Source organism: Misgurnus anguillicaudatus, chromosome 20 (genome assembly GCF_027580225.2).
Source record: "Misgurnus anguillicaudatus chromosome 20, ASM2758022v2, whole genome shotgun sequence".
In the NCBI taxonomy this organism is placed as follows: domain Eukaryota; kingdom Metazoa; phylum Chordata; class Actinopteri; order Cypriniformes; family Cobitidae; genus Misgurnus; species Misgurnus anguillicaudatus.
The window spans coordinates 13114416-13139672 of record NC_073356.2 but is presented as its reverse complement, the minus strand read 5'-3'; the positions used below and the strand labels follow the sequence as shown (position 1 = coordinate 13139672).

General features: G+C 38.6%; 1 protein-coding gene across 1 annotated transcript; it reads right to left on the bottom strand.

Moving 5' to 3' along the window:
* Positions 1-146: 146 nt before the first annotated feature.
* skic2 (SKI2 subunit of superkiller complex) lies at positions 147-25160 on the bottom strand. The gene is made up of 29 exons (XM_055220070.2): positions 24992-25160; positions 24666-24787; positions 24448-24569; positions 24218-24335; positions 23535-23649; positions 23373-23447; positions 22848-22901; positions 22603-22760; positions 22388-22525; positions 21027-21172; positions 20792-20938; positions 20627-20711; positions 19954-20060; positions 19691-19837; positions 18207-18303; positions 17232-17444; positions 16967-17077; positions 16710-16821; positions 15215-15333; positions 13013-13144; positions 12708-12845; positions 12400-12504; positions 11791-11923; positions 11500-11626; positions 11207-11417; positions 6977-7087; positions 6505-6723; positions 1439-1579; positions 147-847 (listed from the first exon to the last, which is right to left on the bottom strand). Exons 1-29 carry the CDS (start codon positions 25005-25007, stop codon positions 647-649), a joined length of 3720 nt encoding a protein of 1239 aa, XP_055076045.2. The 5' UTR covers positions 25008-25160; the 3' UTR covers positions 147-646.
* Between the last annotated feature and the right edge of the window lie 97 nt (positions 25161-25257).

Below are 25257 nucleotides of genomic sequence, written 5' to 3'. Positions count from 1 at the left end.
CAACACATTAAGAATGTGACAGTCTGTGAAATCCAGGCTAAAGTCTCATAATCTAATAGTGACATTAGGAATATTAAAGTTTGATTTCGCTCACTGATTTCAATTTTTGACATGACGTTACTCAATGAATATTCAAGATATCCAAGTAATTTTTCACAAAATGTTCTTTAGATTATGCAGAATTACTTTCTATAGAAAACAGTATATCACAAAAAATGACTTTAGCTGGGTTTTCACAGGCAGTGTCACATATCGAGACAATTCATGTATTAAAAACGAAAACCCTGAGTCAGTTATTGGCGATTTTGGCCAAAATAAACATTCCTAATATGTCTCCGGTCCTAATAAAAAGTATAACAAATCAAAAGCATAAAATCATAGCAACTAGACCTTTTCATGTCGTGTTCATGATATAAAGCTTATTTTATTGCTGTATGATTAATTACAATCCATGATTAATGTCAACTTCCATTTCAGATTAAGTTCACAACTTTGGTCAATAGTGAATTAATCCTTCATTCGTACTGTACATGCATACACACCTTATAATGTAAACATGCACTCAGTAATGCAAGTACAGTTTCATAGACCCATATTCTGTACACTACCATTTCATACTAATCCACAACGCCTGCTTCTTTCCTTCTCAGTGTGTGTAAAGCGAGGCAGTGAACACAATGTCTCTACGAATAGCCAGCGAAGCTTTTTCCATCTTGCTGCCGAGGACGGAGTCGCCGACGATGCGAGCGGCCTGTCTCACTTCCTTCAGGACCTCATCCAGCCTCTGGATGCAGCGAATGATCGTCCCCTCCTGCACGTCTGTCAGCTCAGCGATCTCTGCAAATGGCTACCACACACACAAACACACCACGTGCTATTACCAGCTATTGACAGATATTTCTCTTTCCAAAAATAAAAAAAATGTCCCTGGACCACAAAACCAGTCATAAGAAGCATGGGTATATTTGTAGCAATCGCCAAAAATACATTGTATGGGTCAAAATTATAAATCTTTTTTATGCCAAAAATCTTAAGGATATCATGGTTTTCCTACCACAAATATATCAAAATGTATTAATCATTAGTAATATGTGTTGTTAATGACTTCATTTGGACAACTTTAAAGGTGATTTTCTCAATATTTAGATTTTTTGCACCTTCAGATTTTATATTTCCAAATAGTTTTATCTTGGCCAAATATTGTCCTATATGCAAACAAACCATAAATCGATATAAAGCTTATTTATTCAGCTGATGTATAAATCTCAATAAAAAAGACTCTTATTTTGTGGTCCAGGGCCACATATCTATGTCTTTACATTTATAAATGATGTTAAGGGTTTATAAAAGCAAAATTACCCACAAAAATTATGCTGCTATTAGTAACACACACCCTGGTTGCAGGGCGAACTTTTCTATTTTAGACTTTAGTGCTCACCATGCCTCTTGCCCAGCAGTACACAACCTCAGTCAGGCCAAATTTGAACTGGGACACAAAGTCTTCAGTGGTCTGACCTATCCCACAATCCATCTGCAGCTCACCAATACGCTGTGCCACAGAAAGCACTTGATTGATGCCCTGGGAACGCAAGAAAGAAAAGAAATATATTCACAGAAGACGACATTACTTACTAGTGAAAGTGAGGTCACATAGTACAGCACTACATCAGTCCACTGCCGCTGTCTAAGTGCTTACAAACCTAAAGCAAAGCAGGAAATGTACTCGGCCTGCGGCAACATCACCTGTACACACTCACCTCTAAGCGTTCAAGGAGGAGTGCGCTGTTATATTAGTCTATGAGACACTGTGCACTATAAAACTCTTGGTCGCTTCTCAATCTTATGTCATAACTTATTTACGGTCCCGTTAAAGGGCTTCCATGCTTGCTGTTCAGCAACACAGACACAGACATGGCATGCGCGACTTTATCCTCGGATAAAAAGCCATAAAGCAAATGTCCGGGCTGCTTGTGCTACTCTGATATGCACATCACTTGGATGTTGAGCTCAGAGGACCGTACAAATTCACATCCATCCATAACCAGCGGGACAGGAATATTTGATGCCTTACATTTTATTGGCTGTGAGTGCAGAAATGCATTTCAGGTGTACCTAATGCAGTAACACACTGCACCTGTTCTCAGGCATGAATTGAAGAGCTCAGATGCAAAACCCTCTAAGTGCGTCTGACATGTTTTCTTGTAAATGAGCATTTTTATCAGGTTCTTATGTTTAGGTTCAGTCATTTCAATTTAATGGCAATAGAAAGGTTATAGGTCAGTAATAGAAATGCCTTTTTTTTCACAAATCATTACATTGATCATTTAATTGCTACTTAACAACATTTTTGGGTGTGTCCTTTTAAATGCAAATGAGCTGATCTCTGCACTAAATGGCAGTACAATAGAGACAGAGCGCAGTTATGCAAATTTGAAAACCGCGCCCACCGGGGGAGGCGGCCCGGCCGTCTCCATCGACTTTGTGTTGCGATGGGCCGCCTCCTTGTCATTTCTGGCTTGTAACAAAAAACTGAATAATGCTTAAAAGCTGCTGTGTGACAATATGTACAGCTAACAAGCCAAAGAACCCAGAAATAAGTTTTTATAAGCTGTCGAGCCGTACAACCCAGTCTTTAAGGAGAAAAAAGTGGATCGCCGACTTAGTTTTCCCCTAGTGGACGCAGTTCTACTAATAGTATTACTATGAAAAGTTGTCTGTTTCCACTTTTGTGTCCTTAAACGCTCGTTTTCTGAGGTCGACAGCTTATAAAAAGTTATTTACAGATTAAACTTAAAAACAGATTAATACCTAAAAGCTGCTGTGTGACAAGGTGTACATCTAACAACCCAAAAAAACCAAATACGTTTTTATAAGCTTTCAACTTAAAAAAAACGAGCGTTTAAAGACATAGAAATGGAAACAGGCAACTTTTCATAGTGCTCCTATTAGTAAAACTGCGTCCAATAGGGGGAAACGTAGTCGGCGATCCGCTTTGTTCTCCTTGAGGGCTGGGTTTTGCGGCTCGACAGCTTATAAAAACGTATTTCTGGGTTCTTTGGCTTGTTAGCTGTACATATTGTCACACAGCAGCTTTTAGGCATTATTCTGTTTTTTGTTATAAGCCAGAAATGACAAGGAGGCGGCTTCTCGCAATACAAAGTCAATGGAGACGGTTGGTTTGCTTTCCCCCCCGGTGGGCGTGGTTTTCAGGTTATGATGCGCTGCGCTCTGTCTCTATGGTTGGATAGTGCAGATTAAGGGGGCGGTATTGTCCCCTTCTGACATCACAAGGGGAGCCAAATACAAATTTTCTAGATTGATAGAAGCACTGGGGACACAATTATAGCACAGTTTTGCAAAAAACTGCAAGTATATGCAAAAAAAGTTTCCGGTTACTCTTCACTGTCGGTTCAGAGTAAAAGTAAAAGGCTCAAAAATTCAATCAATATCTTAAAATATTCAGTAAACCGCCTTTAACCAGGTAAAAAACTCAGTGGCGCCTCACTGCAGAACACGACATCCAGGGGGCGGGGTTGGATCCAGATCCAGGGGGCGGGGTTGGATTCAGATTAAGGGGGCGGGGTTGGATTCAGATCCAGGGGCGGAGCTGGATTCAGATCCAGAGATCTCTTCCCACTGCATTATGATTGGTCGGCAGTTTTACCACAAGACACGTCATACACGTGTTGTTGCGTTACCATTTCCGCATTGAGCCGTAACTAAATTAAGTTATTCTTTTGACAGAAAACCAAACTTTACTTATGACTACAATAAAAGTAGGGCTGCACGATAAATCGCATGTGTTTGTCACGCGCATCTCGTCAGTAATGCCGGTTCCTAGATTAGTATTAAATCGGCATCAGCTCTTTTCAGATGGAGCAGCTTTAACTACACAGAGCCGTAGTTCACTGACAATCGGGGCAATTTCTGCGATATGTATGCGATATATGGCCCAGCTTGTCAGGGAACTACAGCTCTGTGCAGTTAAAGGAATAGTCTACTCATTTTCAATATTAAAATATGTTATTACCTTAACTAAGAATTGTTGAGACATCCCTCTATCATCTGTGTGCGTGCACGTAAGCGCTGGAGCACGCTGCGACGCTTCGATAGCATTTAGCTTAGCCCCATTCATTCAATGGTACCATTTAGAGATAAAGTTAGAAGTGACCAAACACAAAGTTTTTCCTCGTAGTTATACGAGCAAGTTTGGTGGTACAAAATAAAACGTAGCGCTTTTCTAAGCGGATTTAAAAGAGGAACTATATTTTATGGCGTAATAGCACTTTTGGGAGTACTTCGACTCGCCTAAAAAGTCCGCTCCCCTTCTCACTCTCATAATGGGAGAGGGAGGGTGTTACTGCGCCGAGTCGAAGTACTCATTTCATTTATATCACATTAAGTCATACAGTAAGACTATCTCTAACCATTTGTACATTAGTTGAACTTCATCCACGACGATACCCATTACGTTTGCTTGAAAAATATCGGGCCTAGCATGTCCCTCCACAATTCCGGGCTTCCGAAAAGAAGCTGGCAACGGCCGCTAATTATATCCATCTCGTCGTGCACACCGAGTTGCATCGCCGTGATACCCATTTCAGTTGCTTCTTTAACTTGATAATTCATAAGTGCGACAACTTTTGCCGAATCCCGTAGGAAGGACGGCAAAAACATCAACAAATGCCTTGCTCGCGTTTCTCTGTTCCTCTTTTAAAATCAATGCTCTGTCGATATCTTTTAGAACAGACTCAATGTCAGAATCTGCACATCTGATTTTTACCGCGGCCGCCATTTCATTGTAAACAGATTCAACACACACGCTCTTTGGTGACGTGGTTGATTTACGTTACTGATCATCTGTCCATCATCGTATAAAGCCCGCCCTGACAATTTGATTGGTCGACCAGCTTTGGGTCGAGCATAGTAGCTCCTCAACGGTGAAACCCCAGACCGATTCTCCCGTTTCTCAAAATGTTGTGGGTGGGGCTAAGATCGGCTGGCACCCGGGCTAGTTTTTATGTGTAATAAGTGGGATAATGTACAGCCATGCGGGTCTCAAATATATCCCTTCAGTGATTTCACCCTGTCGGGAACGTCTCCCTTACCTCCCCTTACACTAACTGTGATCATTACTTACTAAATTATGAATCATTCTCGACTATACTATACTATTAATCAAACGTAGTACACTTAAACTAATAAGAGCAAACGTTGGCGACCACAGGATGCAACTAATTACGGGCTGCAACAACACAAATATACTGGTTTATTTGGCGGAACAAAGTATATAAAGTGGGAGGAGTTGGATCTGGATCCAACCCCACCCCCTGGATGTCGTGCTCTGCAGTGAGGACCGTCTCAAAAAACTTGCACCTTGATGTACGCACAGCGCCGTTCATCCAATACTTCTTCTTAGAGAACTTTGCAATAAAATCGTTGTGGAGTTTAATGGATTCTGCCGACAAAATTATGTTATGCTGTATGCCATGTATTGTTTTTTTTAAGGCTTACAGTAGTTCAGGCTTAAAGGCAGGGTAGGCAGGAATTATTTAAAAAACTTTTTTACACATTTGTTTAAACTGTCTTTATATACAAATGCATAATTAAAATGTAAGTACTCTGAAAAAGACAGTATAAAAATCGAGTGTCTGTAGACCTCTCACGACAGCTTGTTTTAAACACAGCTAATTATTTCCATTCGGGACGAAACAAATGATAAGCTTGCGCGAATATCACTCTCTCTCTCGACCATAGCACCACCCGTTGCTATGGGATCTGCCCAGACATGCGCACACCCGATTGATTTGAACGTGCACGAGGCACTCTAGGAAGAGCAAAATATGGCAGAGAAAGTGAATTCAGAACTCACAGAAAGTGCATATCCAGTCAGCGAAGGCAAACAAGGCAAAAAAGGAATAAACGAAGCAATCAAACGAGAGTAAATATCACGTGGCTTTTCCTCGAGTTGATGATGCGGTAGCGGTATTGTCTGTGGAGTGTAGTCCTCATCAGAGTCAACAATGCTTTCATCACAGAAACTCTTCCATGCAAAACACTGGCTTAATAGTGAGTACTAAAGGCCATCCTTTCTGTTTATATTCCTAGTGATAAAGTTAGGTGTATTAATACATGTGATTATGACATGATGTTATTACATGCACCGCGCTCCTTCCTCTCCGCTTGTCTGAGCTAAATCCTTCTCCCGGCAAAGCGTTCATGTGTTTTGGGGGCGTGGCTTTAGAAGAAACCCAGAAGGGAGGGGGTGGAGTGAATGTAAAAATGAGCTGCGTTTAAAACAGTGGTGAGAGGTCTACAGACACTCGACCCTCCATACTCTCCCCTTCAGAGTACCCACATTTTACCTATGCATTGATACACAAAGACAGTCCAAACTAATCTGTAAAAAAGTCTTTTTAGACAATTCCTGCCTATCCTGCCCTTAAATCATATTAAATGTGTGTTAATAAAGATGTTCTGTGGTGAAGACATGCAGTACATTACCTCTTGTAAAGTGTTGGGGATGTGTGGATCTACTTGGGTTTTTTGTGTAAAGACAAGGCAGGACAGCAGGGCGGCGCTCTCCTCTGGGGCCAGAGGACTCAAGGTGTTCTCAAACAGCAGTTCAGTCAGTAAGAGTTCATGACTGCTGATCTGACACGCCACACGTCCCTTCAGCTGAACCGCCCCAGTGCTGTCCACATACTTCAGAGCTTCCAACACCTGTTATTATAAACAATGATGAAAACATCACTCAACATCATAAATCAAGCAAATTGGAAATGCCAAAAAGTATGTATTGTAAAAACTGTTTATTAATGGTATATAAAATATTTGTGATTATATCAGTTTAATATCAGGCATTAATTTTGAAAGCATATACATTTTCCTTGTGTTAACAGTTTTGGTGTGTAAAGACGTTATACTGTGTAACTGACACAACTCTCTATGATGGAGACGTTCATGTTGAACTGACCTTAATTCTCTGATGGTACTCAGGCAGCAGAGTCAATGACTGATCAGACACCAGGAAGAGAAGTTTGTCCAGCTCTTGCTGCACACTCATCCTCTCTTGCACACGGGCGAACTGAGCAGGACATCCATAGAGAGAGAATATATGATCATAAGTTTATCACTCAGTTCCTGCATCACATTCTGAAAGTGATTACTGAGAGTTAATGAGACAGATCCTTAGACCGCCCCATCACTGTCACACTTCATAAATGCAGTCTGAGGGCCTGGGAGAGTTATTATGCATAATGCATACTAAATATAGAGAAAAAATACAGCAGAACTGACATTTAGAAAGACATGACATAAAAATCATTGATCATAAAAAGATAAAGAAATGCACAGTGGAATATGATAAAACAGCAGAAAGTCAGACAGATGAACACATAGACAGATTAGGGATGAACCAATAGACAGACGGACAGATATACAAACAGAGAGATGTATGACATACAAACATGATCAAGAGATAGACAAACAGAGAGATGGGTATACAAAAGGACAGACAGACAAAGAGATGGATAAACAGACAGACAGACATGCAGATAGATAGATAGATAGATAGATAGATAGATAGATAGATAGATAGATAGATAGATAGATAGATAGATAGACAGACAGACAGACAGACAGACAGACAGACAGACAGACAGACAGACAGACAGGCCAATTAATGGATGACAAGACATGATCAAGAGTAGGGCTGCACGATAATGAGAAAATATGCGATATGCGATAGTTCTGTTGGTGGGTGCAATGGCGATATGCCTTGCGATATGTCTTACTTAGAGAAATTCTTTTTTTATTTGCTTTTATTTTAGCATTTAGATATGTAATGAAATAAAGAGGTAATGCATATTCTAAAGATTTAATTAAAATATGCTATACATGTGACAAAAAACTAGTAATGTGTGACCATAACGCATATTTATTGAATATTTATATTAATTTCATAAATCCAACCACTCCAAACTCTCTTTCCTTTCTCTTTGACATGAACAAAGCTGAATGAACTTGTGAATATGACCCCCTTTAAAGGGATTTATTAACATTGTGAGAGGTGTAGAAAGACTAACTTTATACAATAAAATGTATAGTATATTAATGATAGATAATGTAGGTCTATGGATTATAAATAGGTCTAAAGATTATAAAGTTGATAGGTTTGTGTAGAAGCAGTAAAAGTGCCTCTCTTTCTATTCCTCTCTTGCAGATTAAAAGAGCTTAATCCATCATTATTTCAGATTCATATACTCTATATAAAGTATTTAGATTCAGCTTACATAATGACTGTTTGAGCTATAATGGCTCGTTCAGTGCAATGAGCTTGGCATTAACATTGGTTATTTGCTACCATCTTTGTAGCAAACCTTTTAGATATAAAAAGACGGTTCATTGATAATAATACTATAAACATGGGAGAAAGAAAGTGCAGCGCGTGGCCGTGACTTTATATAAACAAGAGTAAGTTTTCGTCGCCATAGAAACCGGAGGTACGCTTGAGACTGCACATGCGCTATAGTGCGTTAGCGCTGACTGACTCTTCACGGCCGCCTCTGATCGACTTGGGTTTAAACAGACCCGGTACCTGAAGTAATTCAAATGGGACCGACTCGGACCCAACTGACCTTTCAAAATATAGACTTGTGTCCTTCCGTGAAGACCTCTAATGGATACAACTATGATCAAGTTCAGGAACATGGAAGGATACAATGTAATTTGGACGATCTAAGCATGCAACACACAAATGATAGACACGTAAAAATAAATGCAAGTTATCGCAGCTCCCTGCGATATGCATATCGCATACACAGTTATCGCGATGGCGATACATTTTCGATATATCGTGCAGCCCTAATCAAGAGATAGACAGACAGACAGAGAGAAGAATGGACAGAAATAGATAATAGATAGACAGACCGATGGATAGATGACAAGACAGACAGATAGAGAGATGGATTGGTAGAAACAGACAGGATAAATAGATAGACAGGATAGACAGACAGACAGACAGGCAAGCAGACAACGGATAAAGGCAGGTAGGCAGACAAACAAACAAGATCAATAGAATGACAGAGAAAATGGATGGAAAGAAAGACAGACAGATAGACAAAGAGATAAACGGACAGAAAGACACATATCCATGCAGGCAGACAGACAGACAGATGATGACAAGACAGACATTATCGATAGATAATTATAGATAGACAGATAGAGAGATGGACTGACAGAAATAGACAGGATAGATATGACAAACAGACAGACAGACAGATATATAGACAAATAGATAGAGAGACTAGATAGACAGATAGACAGACAGACAGACAGACAGATAGACAGGATAGATAGAAAGACAGTATAGATAGATAGACAGGATAGATAGACAGACAGACAGACAGGCAGGCAGGCAAGCAGAAAAACAGATAAAGGCAAGTAGACAAACAAACAAGATCAAAAAATTGACAGAGAGAGATGGAAAGAAAGACAGACAGATAGACAAAGAGATAAACGGACAGACAGATACATATCCATGCAGGCAGACGTGCATACAGACAAATAGATAGGACAGACAACAGACAGACAGATGTTGACAAGACAGACATTAGCCTCTTTCACACAGTAATTACCATGAATTTACCAGAATGAATTTACCAGTAAATACAAAAATGTGCCGTTCACACACGCAGTGGCGTTCCGTTATTTTACCAGTAAGACATCATTCACACATCAGTATCAAAATACCGGTAAATTCGTTGAGAAAGCGGAAGTACCTGTAGCACGCGGCGAGCTCAGTGTTGTATTTGTAAACAATCCACGTCGTTCATAACCACGGTCCGTATTTTGTTGTTTTCACGTCTGTGGTAAACAGTCGCGAAGTTGCTCATGACCAAACAACATTGAATGAGACGACGTCAAACCAAAAATGCGTTTTTAACAACAGTACTGTTTGCACTTTAGGCTTCACAGAGGGCGTGCTAAGGACGTCGGCAATTTGGCGGTAAGCTGTTTTAAACAACTTTGGTGAAGAAATGTGGACGTAAACTTCAGGTGTGCTCAACTTTCAAGCAGCATGTGTGTGGGAACGTCCGTAAACAGTGCGGGGGTAAACGCGTCATCTGTATTAAAACGCTATGATTGACCCGAACTGAAGCTGTCAGCACGGTCTGACGTCGTCCGTTCTAAATGCCGGTAATCCTATAATTTTCATTCACACACAGCGCTTACCGGTAAATTACTGGTAATCTTACAACCTGTCTTACTGGTAAATTGGGAGCACTGATTTACCGGAAAGGTTCTGTTCACACATGACATGTTAACGGCAATTTACCAGTAAATTACCGGTAAAGACTGTATATGTGAAAGGGACTATTATCGATAGATAATTATAGATAGACAGATAGAGAGATGGATTGACAGAAATAGACAGGATAGATATGACAAACAGACAGACAGACAAGATATATAGACAGATAGATAGAGAGACAAGATAGACAGATAGACACATAGATAGATAGACAAGACAGATAGAGAGACAGACAGACAGATAGATAGACAAGATAGATAGACAGGATAGATAGAAAGACAGTATAGATAGATAGACAGGATAGATAGACAGTCAGACAGACAGGTAGGCAGGCAAGCAGACAACAGATAAAGGCAGGTAGGCAGACAAACAAACAAGATCAATAAAATGACGGAGAGAGATGGATGGAAAGAAAGGCAGACAGATAGACAAAGAGATTGATAAACTGACAGACAGACACATTTCCAGGCAGGCAGACACACAGACAGACAGACAGACCGATGGATGGATGGATGGATGACAAGACAGACATGATTGAGAGACAGACAGATAAGAGAAATGGATTGAAAAAAGACTAGATAGATAGATAGATAGATAGATAAAGGCAGAGAGAGATGGATGGACAGACATACAGGACAGACAGACAGACATGAATAGAGAGAAAGACAGACAGAAAGTTGGACAGACAGGGAGGGAGGCAGATACACAGACAGACAGGCAGAAAGATTCAATAAACAAACAGACAGAAAGAAAGATAGGCAAATAGGCAGGCAGACAGACAGGACAAGAGATTTGATAAACAACAGATTTGCAGGTGAGGAGACAGACAGAGAGATTGGTAGATGGAAAAGAAAGAAAGATGGATGTACGAACAGACAGACATTGACAGACCTGTTCAGTAAAGGTGGGTGAGTGGATACAGTGGAAGTTTTTCAGGCTGTCCTGTAACACTCGTTTTCTCATTACCCCCTCCACCACATCTACCCCCTTTAGGTGCAGGTCATTCACAGGGTCAAGAGTCGCTATGCCATCTGGATTGGCCTCCGCTAAACGCAGGAGCTCTTGGGTTGCTGTAGAAATGGCCTGACCTGGTGGATCAAGTCTGCGAACGGAGGAATGATTTACATTTATTCATCACCACTGTTCAACAGATGCAAATTCACTCACATTAAAATCACACACACCTGAAGCGTGGCTGTTGTCTTTTGTTGTAGTTGTCAATGATTCTCTCTGGAATGACTTTGAGGGTTTTGGTTGTGATGGCAGAGATAGACGGCAACTTCAGTTTCTGCACTGTATGGCTGCACGGTCCTACAAATAATATTGAACATTTGTGACTTTTATTTTTTTATGCCATAACAATGCCAATATAACTATTAGCACTAAAACACTGTTTAGCTGTGACTATATTTACAATATGAAACAACCTGTTGTCATTTATTGCTTAAATATAACACTGTGTGCGCATGACAAACCCTCAGGAATAAACAGTGCAGAGCTGTAGATGTAAGCTGAGGATTTATTCGACTGATTTTCTGCCGGCTCCTCGTTCCCCTTCTCACAGATAATAAGAGTGGTGAAGGTGCGATTTACAGCATCACTGGACACCTGTGGGAGATGAAAAACAAATACTAAAGACCAAAAACTGAAGTCAGATGATAGTCACATAGGAGATCTCTTTATATGATAAAACATTTTCACAACTTGGTATTCACAAATTTGACAAATTAGTCTTTTATTGCAAAACCCTCTAAGTACATACAAAAATCTCCACTTTCTGAATAAAGGTAAAAGGCTAAAAAATTCAGACAATATCCTAATATTTTCAATAAACCTTTAAACGGATAAAAACAACCATTATTCATTAAAATTTTCTTCTGTGCACTTAGAATAAAAATTGTCGTGTCGTTTATTGACAGATTGATAATGGGACATGCTATTTATGACTGGATGTAACTTTTGATACTTTAAGGTAAACGTGGCTCTCCTATTGACTTTAATCTATCAGTTTGGCTCTCATAAAAAAAAAAATGAAGACCACTGATCTACAGTAAAGTTTGTATTTTATGCAGTATAACACACACCTGCAGAATGACTCCCAGGGCGTTGTGGTGCTGATCGTTGTTTACCACCACCACTCTCCCAACAGACAGAGCTTTAAGTCCATTCACTGATTCCAGGACAGCTTGCTAACAAACACAATGAATGATGTAAACCGTGAATACTACAAACAAGATAAATTTTATATATGCGTGTGTATGTGTACCTTCAGGTGATGTGCATCTCATACGTGTGTGTGTTTTTATACCTTCAGGGTCTTTGTGATGAATGTGCATATGTGCATGTATGTGTGAGCTCTGTAAAGTTTATGTATGTCTGTGTGTGTTTGTACCTGTAGGGCTTCTGTTGTGTAGCGCAGCTCTGTGATGGTGTGGTAATATGGTAGTATATCAGATAACTGTCCTTCTGTGTCCAGTGGAGGAAGAGAGGAGAGCGACTTTTTCAGCTCGCTTATTCTCTTCTCATGTGTCTGACCAAGAAAAAGGCATAAATCAGCCAACAAAAGAAACATTTCATCATATATTTTTTAGTCTCTCCATAAGATTAAGAAGATTGTGTTTACTGAAGTTGTGTTTACTGAAGTTGTGTTTACGTCTGCTTTTCCCCCAGGTGCTGCTGGGAAATGGGCCGGTTTACCTGTGTATCTCTGTGGTTCTCAGAAAAGCTTCTCTTCATCATGTCCGTGACCCTTAGGGCCTCCACACGGAGCAGGTTCAGGATCATTGTGTAAGTCAGTCTGAACTGAGACTGCAGCAGTGTCGGTTTCCCCTGAAAAACAAGCAAACATCACACTTTAAAACTGCTAAATAAACAAAAATCAATTATTAAGTAAACAAAAAATCTTATAATAAAGCTTATAATGACAGGAAATGTACAATTGAAGTCATTCGTCTTTGCTTGACTTCATCACATTGGAGAAGCATCATCAGTGATGGCAGCAACTAGACAGTGACTTTTGTTACAGCCCGAGTTGTTAAATATCGCTTCTCAACTTGGTTTTTCTATGCTTAAACCATCGCAAGCAGAAAAGTGTATAAGGAAATGAGAAGCTATATATTGCAATTTTTTTGTACATATCGGAGGGAGGAGTTTCTTGCAAACCAATCACAGCACTTGTAGTACATGCTGTTACATTTTTGGGAAGGTGCGCATCAGCGTATGGCATAGGGTACGCGCCGATGCATAGGCTACGCTGTACACTCGACCCATAAGTGGCGGTTCACATTTTGGGTCTAAAACTGCACAAAAAAGCGCGACCGTGCCACTTTCCTCCTTTTCCAATGCACTTTTGCGCCGCGACAGCGCCGCTCTCTATTCGAGTGCGCTTGCTGTAAATATACATTCAAAATAACTAGGGTTGTCAAAAGAGTAATCACGATTAATCGGGTGATTCTCACGAAACCATTGAAACACCACGCCACTAATGATTTTAGCTTTAAAATGTGTAATATAGTAACATTAAAAAGCATCAGAATTAACACAATACTGTGTTCTACCTTGCACAATGTGTGATTTCAACATAAGAATTTATAATTGGAAATTTTATCTCATTTTCTGCTGAAATTCTCATTACCGCAATGTGTCCGGCTGTGTTTGAACATGCGTTATGTTGTAATTTAATCAAATTAACACAAAAATATTTAAAAAATAATAATAAATGGATGTTTTGCTAGACTACTTTAGATGACAGAAAAAATATTTACTGAATATTCATGTATAATAATAATGAAGAAAAATTAGGAAAATGATGTGTCCATGCCCGATGTTCTCATCCTCCGCAACACTTTTTGAGAACAGTTTAAGCATACATACAGAATTTTAATAAAGTTTGATTTTGAGTGACCAAGCACATGGACCAGTTACTTCAAGATGGCTACCAGGTAAGATCATTTTTTTACAGTTCATTTGAAATATTGTCTTGTCAGAATGCTTACACGACATTTTGATTATCATTACCGCAACAGATGCTTACATTTATGTTAATTTAATTAATAGAAGCATAATACTTTGATTTTAAATGCATGTGCAGAATCTCCAAATTATGTTCTTTCAGGTTTGTCATGTCATTTTGAAAATATGTCAGTGTTGATGTTTTCTGACTGTTGCGGTAATGAGATTTTTTAGGACTAGTTTTTTAAATTATGTTACAAAAAGTGTTAAATGATAAGTAAAAGTTTTTAAATTAATGTTCCCATTTACTCCAGACTTTGTTTTTCAATGTGATGTCTGGTGGGAAAAAAAGTAAATTTAAGCAATTTTTACATTTTCATGCTTGACATTTTTAAAACCAAGTTTTCGTGAGAATCACCCAATCACGTACACAATTTGCATAAAATATGTGTGTGCACTTGATTGTGTGTTTTGCACTTGACAGAATAAACTTTCCATTATTTTAAGCAAAGTCAACAAAATTCGAGCAGGACCAAAACATTTTACAGCTGATTGCTGTCAAAAAAGTTCAGCGATGACGTCCTAAGGATGACAGCAGCAATAACAGTGTTCTTAATATGACAAAGTAAGTGTTTTGATTAATGCCATTAATGTTAATTTTTTTAATCAGTGTATTCTGTGTTTTAAACAGAGATGGCGATAAAGAGGCAAAAGTTACAGACTGAAGCTTTATGGCATAACCCGATACTCCGTTCATTATAACTGAGTGATTGGATATTACAACTTCTTACAGGCTAGGAGTGTGTTTTTTTTTGAGGGTACAGACTACAGATATATACCATTTAGCTTCAACAATTTAGCTTCAAAACATGACAAATAGAGGTTTTGTGACATAAAGTATTGAACCTAAACTCTGAAGTTTTACACAGACTCAGGTGCAGTACTGACCAGCATCATTGCATGAAGATCTCCCATATCATGAACACCAGCCTTACAGAGGATGATAACAGTCCCTGTAGCATCCAAACCTCTCCTGCCGGCCCGGCCCGCCATCTGAATATATTCACCTACACAAACAAACACATACATACAGTTTAACTCTTGTGATACATTTTGTCAGAATAAGCCTCGCACCTAAAATAGGTAAATCTTACAAAAATAAAGTCAAATAAAAGTAAAAGGCATCATGAAGTTTACGCAGGTTAATATGTTCCTGTAGCTTAAATTGAAGAGCATAGAATTAGTGAAGTAAAGGTCATGTGGAGCACACATGCTGATAAATAATGTCCTGCAAATCACTTCAGATAAAAGCATCTTAAAAAACAAAACATGTAATATTTGGGTCAGTGACATAAACGTTTTTTTTTAAAGAATGCATAAGGTTTATTTAAATGCAAATAGTCTATTTATGTTCATTTTATTCAATAAAAAATTACATTTGAACCATTCTTATGAAAGTTAAGACTGAATGGACCTGAAAATGTCAAATGATGTAAACACCAATTGCTCCAAAGAATGAGAAAAATATGAAATACTTTAACCACCTTGATGGCATATAAGCGTAATCATCAAAAAAATAATAATAATAATTTTAAAATATCATGTTATTAGTTATTTCAAAATCACATTACAAAAAACATATTACACTAAACTAGATGATTATATTTAAAAAAAAAATCATTTAAAAAAATACTAGTTACTCCAATTGACACAGACTGGTTACACCACATTTTTGCAATTATCCCCCAAATATTCTTTCAAAATGAAATAAAACCAAATATTTTAGACTTGGTCCTCAAAAGAGAGAATGTATGCCAGTAATCTGCAAATTTATTTTAAAATTTTAACCCTTTTACATTTAATTGAACCATAAGGACACCCAATAATTAACATCACGTCATTGACCCATGTGCGCTTTTTTCGTAATATACAACTATACAGCAAAGGTATATTTACATACATGTGCCCTCTTAAAAATGCCCACAGCTATAATCTCTCTCTTCCCCTTTATCTCATACACACAATTTTTAGAAAAAAAAAATAGATTAACAAACACAAGTAATTAAACATGCACGCACACACACGCACGTGCACGCACACACACTCACACACACACCAAAGGCTGCCCACAGTCTTTTACCCATCTGGATGCAGTCCAGTCACATGTGCACAAACATCTGCAGTACTCCAGCATAATTAATTAGACATTGCCAATTCAACGAACACCTGGCCATCACAGCGTCAGTCTGCCTGTAGAGTCTTAGCCAACAAGTATCTGATGGACTCATTTTTTATATAACATTTATTGTTACGGTGAGAAATGATTATCATTTTGAATAGGATCGGCTGCAGTAGGCTTGCAAAAAAGATACATGTCAATAAATATGCAATAAACATTTAAACAAATGCTATTTTATAAAGGGCAACCAAGATGGGTATTTACCAGGAAGGAGGTTTCTGAAACCCGTGCCGTCGTGTTTTCGGATGCTGTCAAACACAACGGTTCTGGCAGGCATGTTCACGCCCATGGCAAATGTCTCTGTCGCAAACAGGACCTGAGAGAGAAAGAGAGAGAATAGTAAATATGAGAGAAAGAAAATAAACGGAGAGAGTGAACGCGTGAGCAAGTGAGAGAAAGTGAGAGAGAGAAAGTAATATTTCTTAAAACAGGCACAGCTCAATTAAGTTACCAGCACAAACCTTTACTAAACCTCGTGAGAAGAGCATCTCTATAACCTCCTTCAGGATTGGCAAGATGCCACTGTGGTGAACACCAATCCCTCTTTTCAGCAAGTCCCGCATTAACAAGATCTGAGAGGATGAAACAACACTTATGTACGCAGACTAACTGCAAAAAAACTAGAATGATAATATTGAACTGGGGTATTATATGGTAATGGCAACACCTTCATAATAAAGTATATGCTCTAATCAGACCCAAACTGGTTGATCTTATCTCATATACCTGCGGCAGCTGGCGATCACTTCCTCTCAGTCTGCTCAGACTCTTCTGGAGGAAGGAGTGGATCTCGCTCTTCTCTATAGAGGTGGTCAGATCCAGAGAGGTCAGCGAGCGGGCGTTTTCATCACAGCGCGTCCGTGAGAACGTGAACGCCACCACAGGAGTCTGCTGCCGCTGGGACAGAAAGTTCAGCAGCGTCTGCCACACTGCCCGATCCTACCAGGACAAGAGAGGGTACAGTTAAAACTAGAGATGTGGCGATATAAAAACAATTCCAACGATACCGATAGCAGATTATTTAGGCTAATCTCTGCTGATAGTTTGGTGGTTATATTAACTTGCATTAACTACATTTTTAAAGGATTATTCCACTTTCACTTTTATTAAAAAATCCCAATAATGTATCCCCATGTCATCCAAGATGTTTATGTCTTTTGTTGTTCAAATTAAGTTTTTTGAGGAAAACATTCTAGGATTTTTCTCCATATAGTGGACTTTAATGGACCTCAATAGTTTACAGCCAACTAAAGTCCACTATATGGAGAAAAATCCTGCAATGTTTTCCTCAAAAAACTTAATTTCTTCTCGACTGAACAAAAAAGACATCAATATCTTTGATGACATGGGGGTGAGTAATTATGAAAGTGGAGTAATTCTTTCAAATTACATTTTCTGAATGGTATTAATTTATATAAAGACCATTAATATTGATCATTAAACTAGTGATGTTTCTTTAAATTTCCTTAATTTTCCCCCTTCTTTTTCATATATTTCCTGTTCTCTTTTGATTGACAGGATATATTGGCTAGGACTATCATCTGTTTTTAAACTATACCGATTATTGGCCGATATATCAGTGCATCTCTAGCAAAAATATTACTGGATGATCTGCTGCATTTAAAGAGGAATGATAAAAATCGAGTGCTGGTCTGAAACCTTCAAATGAAATGAGCACAGAAGCAAAGTAAACATGCTCACCTGACTTGCTGTTGTGTTGTGCGATGCGTTCCTTGCGCCGAAAGATTGGGCATGTTTACTGGTGCGCTCCTTTTTGGCCTCCACTGCAGCATAGTAGCTGAAATACAATACAGGTACAAATAAAAAGTTGATGTCAAGCCTAAAAAGGACCAAAATTATTTAGTCTCCCCCTGTTTTTCACATTTATTAAAATGCAAATCTGGAAATTACTATTATACGGTATATACAGTTAATTACCTTGGCTATGATTGGCTATCCTCCTACTCAAAACTTTTATGTTTTACTTGTTAATTTTAATTTTTTACTTATTGATTTGTTTAATCATTGTTTAATCAAATGTTAACATATATAAAAGAAGTTAAGCTAATATAAAAATACGTATTAAATAAATATTAAAATTGAGACTATTAATAGAATGTGCTTTGGCGGGCAACTCACAGACTTTGTGCGGGCAGACCACTGGTCTGCAACATATGAGTTTGGTTCCAAAACACGATAAACGTCATTTTAAAAATAAGTTACCGCATAAATCAGTATTGTATCAGGTCAGTATTAAAAAGTAAAATCTTAATTTTACGCAAATTTCCATATCCGCCGTGTTATTCTGTCATCTTTTCTCCCTTTTTCCCAAAACACGATAAACGCCACTCCTCCTTCTCCGCAGAATGCAATAAATCCGCTTAACCAATCACAGCGCACCATTCCACGCATTGTAAACAACAATGGTGGCGCGTTGAATACACACTGAAACCTAGTTTTCCTCATCTACTTTGTACTTCGTGATCAACAAGCAAACAAAAACAAATAATACTTTTGATGGCATTGATAAACCTGTGATGGTTTTCTGTGCCGGGGACGGATAAATGTCGGCTGTTGCTTGTTCTCACACAACAGCGTCAAGCTTCTGTCATGCTTACACATTGACCCCAGGGGATTTTATGAAAGACTTTCCATTATTTTACTCAAAGTCAACGAAAATCGAGCAGGACCAAAACATTTTACAGCTGATTGTTTTAAAAAAAGGTTCAGTGACGTTGTCCCAAGGATGACAGCAGCAATGACAGTGTTGTTAATATGTCAAAGTAAGTGTTTTGAATAATGCCATTAATGTTTAATCAGTGTATACCACTAGTCAACTAAATGAATATAACATGGCAAAAATGAATGCACATTTATATATTGATTCAATAGATTTATAACATTTTGGAAAAAAAAAACTTGTCGTGGATTTATTGCATTTTGCGGAAAAATCAGTTTTTATAATAAATCTTTGAAAATCAAATTAAGGATTTGAATTTTTTGTGTTATTATAACCTAAAGATACTATGTGAATGTAACTTTCTTGGTATAGAAAACACATTTTTACCCAAATTAGCCTAAATGGATTTACTGTGTTTTGGAACCAAACTCTTCATATGGGTACATCAAACTCTAAAGCGTCGCTAATTTAGAAATGCATTACTGGTCAAAAACAGTTAACTAACCCTTTTGTGAGGAAGTTTCCAGTGGCATCCTGCAACAAGAAGAGTTCTTTCTGAGTTTTGGTGCTGTTGCCGGTATAAAGGTAGTGCTCCAGAGGGACAGGCCGTTTAAGTGTGCTGATCACATAGATGTGTCGCTTCTTAATACGACTGGCAACACAGAAAACATAGAGGTTTAAAGCGAGCAACACACACACAGGTAGACAAATAACGCAGGCGATCTGTATGAAAGCTCCAGCATAGAAACAAATGAATATTACACACACCCGATCCATTCACTGAACTCCACAGCGTTTGGCACTGTAGCACTCAGCAGGATGATGCTAACATGATCTGGCAACATGATGAGCACTTCTTCCCACACCACTCCTCTCTCTGAACATGAGAAACAGCCCAAAAATGACAATTAAAAACAGTAGGAGGGGCTCTTTACAGTCATGTGAGGCGCTTGCCAATCCGTGGACATGTGCAGTAGTTGAAACAACCTGGAAAAGGTGATTTACTACAATTTGAGCTTAAGAAACTAAAGTTATTGTACAGGTTCAATTGTTGGTCAGAAATATGTTGTTTAATTGTGATTTTAGCACATGATTTCTGTCTTTCCCCATTCAAGTACATAGGACTTTAGTCTTGCATGACTGAAATAACCGCTTGATGTGTTGCAAACATGGCCCCCTAGTGGTGTGACTTCCCTAAAGGGACTTTGAGGCATTGCTACGTTTTGGTTACTGCAGTGTCGTGAATGTTTTTAGTGTGTTGCAATGCAGTTACTTTAGTGTTGCTAGGTGATTGCCTATTGGCCAAAATCAAAACAGCCCACCTAGGATACGACTCTGGTCTCTTCCTCAATGTCTATAGGATTTTTTTCTGTGTGCTTTTGTGTGTAAATTGCTTAAAAAATAATAACGATGCATGCTAAAGAAAAACCAGCATGTTTACCTCTGCATCATTAATGTAGTGAACCTCATCGAAAATGACCCACTCCAGGTCTCGAATAACCTCAGACCCGTTATAGAGCATAGACCTGTTGGGACAGTGACAGTCAAAACAAATCAAACGAACAATAATATAACCGTTAACGTTTGCTTTCTTTTGTATAACCACCTTAAAATCTCAGTGGTCATGATAAGACAAGAGCCTTCTGGGTTGAGCTGGACATCTCCAGTCAAAAGCCCCACATCACCAAATGTGTTCTTGAAGTCCCGAAACTTCTGATTGGACAAGGCCTTAATGGGGGACGTGTAGATGGTCCTATTATGAAAACCAGCCATGTCAGAATGTGCCAAATATAAATCAAATGTAACTTAAGACATTAGGCCAAATGTAGAAAGACACACACCTAGTCATGTGTTTCTGGGAGAGTGCGACCGCATACTCGGCCACTACCGTTTTGCCAGCCGATGTGTGAGCCGCAACAAAGACAGACTCATGTGCCTCCAGTCGGAGTATAGCTTGCTTCTGAAACACGTCCAGCTCAAAGGGATACTGACATGAGAGAACAATGGGAAACAATATAAAAACAGCATTCCTCATAAAAATCGCCTTGACAAGAATGTTTTACAGCCATAATTTGGCTCAATTCGATTTAAATTTCTGTTTTATATTTAAAAACTATTTTTAATATATTATTTTTTATACACTCAGAAAAGTCAGCATTAAAGGAACACTCCACTTTTTTTTGAAAATATGCTCATTTTCCAGCTTTCCTAGAGTTAAACATTTGATTTTTACTGTTTTGGAATCCATTCAGCTGATCTCCGGGTCTGGCAGTACCACTTTACCATAGCTTAGCATAATCCATTGAATCTGATTAGACCATTAGCATCGCGCTTTTTCATATTTAAAACTTGACTCTTCTGTAGTTACATTGTGTACTAAGACCGACGGAAAATAAAATTTTTTGATGAACCATACTCTCATTCTGGTGTAATAATCAAGGACTTTGCTGCCATAACCTGGCCATGTTACGGCAGCAAAGTCCTTGATTATTACGCCCTAATAAGATTATAGTTCCTAGCCATATCTGCCTAGAAAATCACAACTTTTAATTTTCTGTCGGTCTTAGTACACGATGTTACTACAGAAGAGTCAAGTTTTAAATTGAATATCAAAACTATGGGGTTTTTTTTGCGCGATGCAAATGGTTTAATCAGATTCAATGGATTGAGCTAAGCTATGCTAAAAGTGGTACCGACAGACCCGAAGATCAGCTGAACGGATTCCAAAATGGTACAAATTAAATGTTTAACTCTAGGGGAGCTGGAAAATGAGCATTTTCCAAAAAAAGTGGGATGCACAGGTGCACAGTGTAGATTTTAGCAGCATCTAGTGGTGGGGTTGCGAATTGCAAACAACAGCTCAGTCCCCCGCTCACCCCTTCCTTTCGAAGCACATAGTGAAGCTACGGTAGCCACCACAGGACAAACACGTCATCGTATGAGACAACATAATAAAAAAAAAACACTCTATACAGCAGTTTGCCCGTTTAGGGCTACTGAAGAAACATGACGCAACTTCCATGCCCCGCTGTGTATGTAGATAAAACGGCTCATTCTGAGGTAAAAAAAACAATACAGTTTATTATGTGAAGAGATCCTTATACAATTTACACATTGCACCTTTAAAGTAAACTTGAAGTTATTAAATCTCGTAAAAAGATCAATTCTGTCTGCTAAACTCCGGCTGGGTCAGCGGTGATACCTTAAAGGCCGGATCAGGTATCCGTTTGTAGAAATCGTCACAAGGTGAGGCGACATCCAGAGGAATGGCCCATTTTTTGTCACCCTTATCTTCATCTGGTGTTTTTGCAGGAGGTTGAGAAGAAGAGGGGCGCGGAATCTGAGGAACATGGGTGATCAAAAAACGATGTGCCACTTGTACACAAATATTTTGTGATCTTTTTAATAAATACATACTATAATTCCCAGATCCTCCAGACTGTTGGTTCTGGGAAGTTTAGCAGGTTCTTCTTGTTTTGGGACTTCTTCTTTCTCCTCCAGTGGTGTGTCAATGATGTCATCCAAACTGGCCAGAAGTGACATAAGATTCACCTCACCCTTTGTTGTTTTGGCCTCTAAAGGTATCGAAAGAGCACAATGCATGATATAAAACCTTAAAGATGAAGACTGAAAACATGTGGAAGGCAGAAGTGAGATCAGACCTTTAGCACTGAAGTCCATGCCACCCTTCATGCCAGGAGCAACAACCAACAGGTCTGGAAAGAGATAAATCTGGTCACAAAGTTTCTTTTTATTTCCCCAACATTCACAAATGTGTAATCATAGATATGTATAAAGAAAGGCTAGATGTCACGCCCGCCCTGCTGGCCAATTGAGTGGAACGTCAGCTTTTGGCGGCCATCTTACCACAGGCAGCTCGCTCACTAGTAGCATTGAGTTCTAATGGTGCAGGTACTTTTAAATGACCATGAAACAATTTCATGAAACATGTTAAAGCATCCAGAATTATAGCCACAAATTTTATAACCAAATTGGTAGAAAATTGAGCAAGTTATGGTCATTTAAAAGTACCTGCACCATTAAAACACAATGCTACGAGTTAGCGAGCTGCCTGTGGTAAGATGGCCGCCAGGTGATGACGTTAAAGACTCCCCCATAACACATCTAGCCTTTATACATATCTATGTGTGTAATGATCTCTTTAGACATTGAGTAATATCACCAACTGTTTTCAAAGTCAATGTCCTCCTCCAGCCCTGACTTTTTCATGATCTGCTCCAGTGTCAGTTCTTCCATTCCAGCTGTAAATATAACAGCGAATAAAAAACAAAATCGTTGTTATTTCTAAATTGAATTATAATAGCTTATCAAAGTATAAATAACAGTACCTGGCAGAAATGGGTAGTTTGTGGTACTCCCTCTCAGGCTCTCTGACGGAGGTCCTGGTTGTCTTTTTAATGAGAGTGAATTTTTCGCAGACAACCCTGTGTCTTCTATCAGCACCTGACATTACACAAAATCACAGTTCAAGAGACCATAATGACTTTTGAAATAATGACCTTATACTGGTTTTGGTGTTATTAGTGTTATAAGGGTCACCTAATATATGTTGTTTCAACATAATTGTGTGTACACAATCACCCTTTAATGGTAAAAACCTTCCAACTAATTTTTTTAAAATCCAAGCTGTTGGCGTTATCTGAGCAAAGTGATGTCACTTTGCGCAGACTCCGCCCACAACCATCCTAAGACCATACTTTGGACATAAATTATATTTTAAATCTTCTTTACACAATTCATTACCGCACATTCATTATGAACAATGACATAAGGTGATTTTCTAATTAAAAACGCTGTATGTTTTTGGTATAGATAAAACTAAGTAAATGATGAGTGAAGCAGCAGCTTATTTGCATTTAAAGAGACACACACAAAAACAACACTTGTTCCTTTCAACATGGTATAATAAATTACCTATAGGGTATTTGGACCTAAAACTCTGCAGGCACGTTCTGGAGACACCTGAAATTAATGTTAATTTTTGAAAAATATTAAAATGTTTTCCTATTACCTCTTTGAAATCCAGTAGCATTCCAGTAGTGGGGTCTCTCACCACAGACAGCTCAGCGTGCACTGGACATAGAGGAGCGTTAAAAAGCGAATCCACATCTACCTCTCTTTTGCATAACCTAAAGACAAAAAACATTATCAGAACAAACAGTGTTCGACAGTGACTAACATATTTAACAAAGACAGTAAGATGACAAATACTGCTTTTCTTGTACATTCATAGTTTCATACTTGGTAAAGTCCTGAAAGGCGTCATCTACATCATGTATCGGAAGCCAACCAGGATCTCTGAGGAAACGTTTCTCTACCTCTGCTTTTAAATCCAGGCATACAGGGGGCAAGCCATGGGGGAGCTGAAAAGATAAATAATTTCAATATTTAAATGTTTTAGAATATACAGGTTAATTTATTAACAGTAAATAAAATCACATGCAATGGCATAAGCATACCGTGGTCAGTGGAGGTATTGTCATGTGTTTGGGCAGTGGATGTGTGATGAGCTCAAAATTCCCAGAGCAGCCCACCTCCAGCAGATGCAAGGGCAAATCATCAGGACCCAATGGTGGCAACTCTACACACATGAGGGACACATCTCTAAAACCTGATCAAATATGAATTGACACTAATACAAAGTAGTTTGCAAGTATAACGTTTAACAATAAAGTGGCTGCAGCTGCCTCTCATATAATCGATTTAATACAACGGACTGCTGTGGAAATTTCACAGCTACTGACACAAAATGCAAACGAAAATTAATATATTAATTTTCTCATACCTATTCTCCCCTCCATGTCAGCTTCGGCAAATTTACAGCATCAGTGAAGTTTCATTCCTGCAGGAAGCTGCGCGTAACTACAGCGACGGAAGTTGTTTTATTTATGTGAACATTTTTAATTTTACAACGTCAGTTGTTTGTCTGTGTTTGATATTTGAATGCAGATAAAAATACGTTTATATTATCAAATGAAAACAAATATGTTAAGGTATGACTTTTTTATATTTAAGTGTAGTCTTACTTCACACTGCGCTGTTTAGACCGAT

What these genes read in the sequence shown, in the direction of transcription:
- skic2 (XM_055220070.2), bottom strand. An exon ending in TGCTACTGGATTTCAAAGAG is followed by an intron (nt 23,650 to 24,217) that starts GTAATAGGAAAA and finishes GTGTAATGTCAG; the next exon opens with GTGCTGATAGAAGACACAGG. An exon ending in ACTGCTGGGCAAGAGGCATG is followed by an intron (nt 848 to 1,438) that starts GTGAGCACTAAA and finishes TGTGTGTGGTAG; the next exon opens with CCATTTGCAGAGATCGCTGA.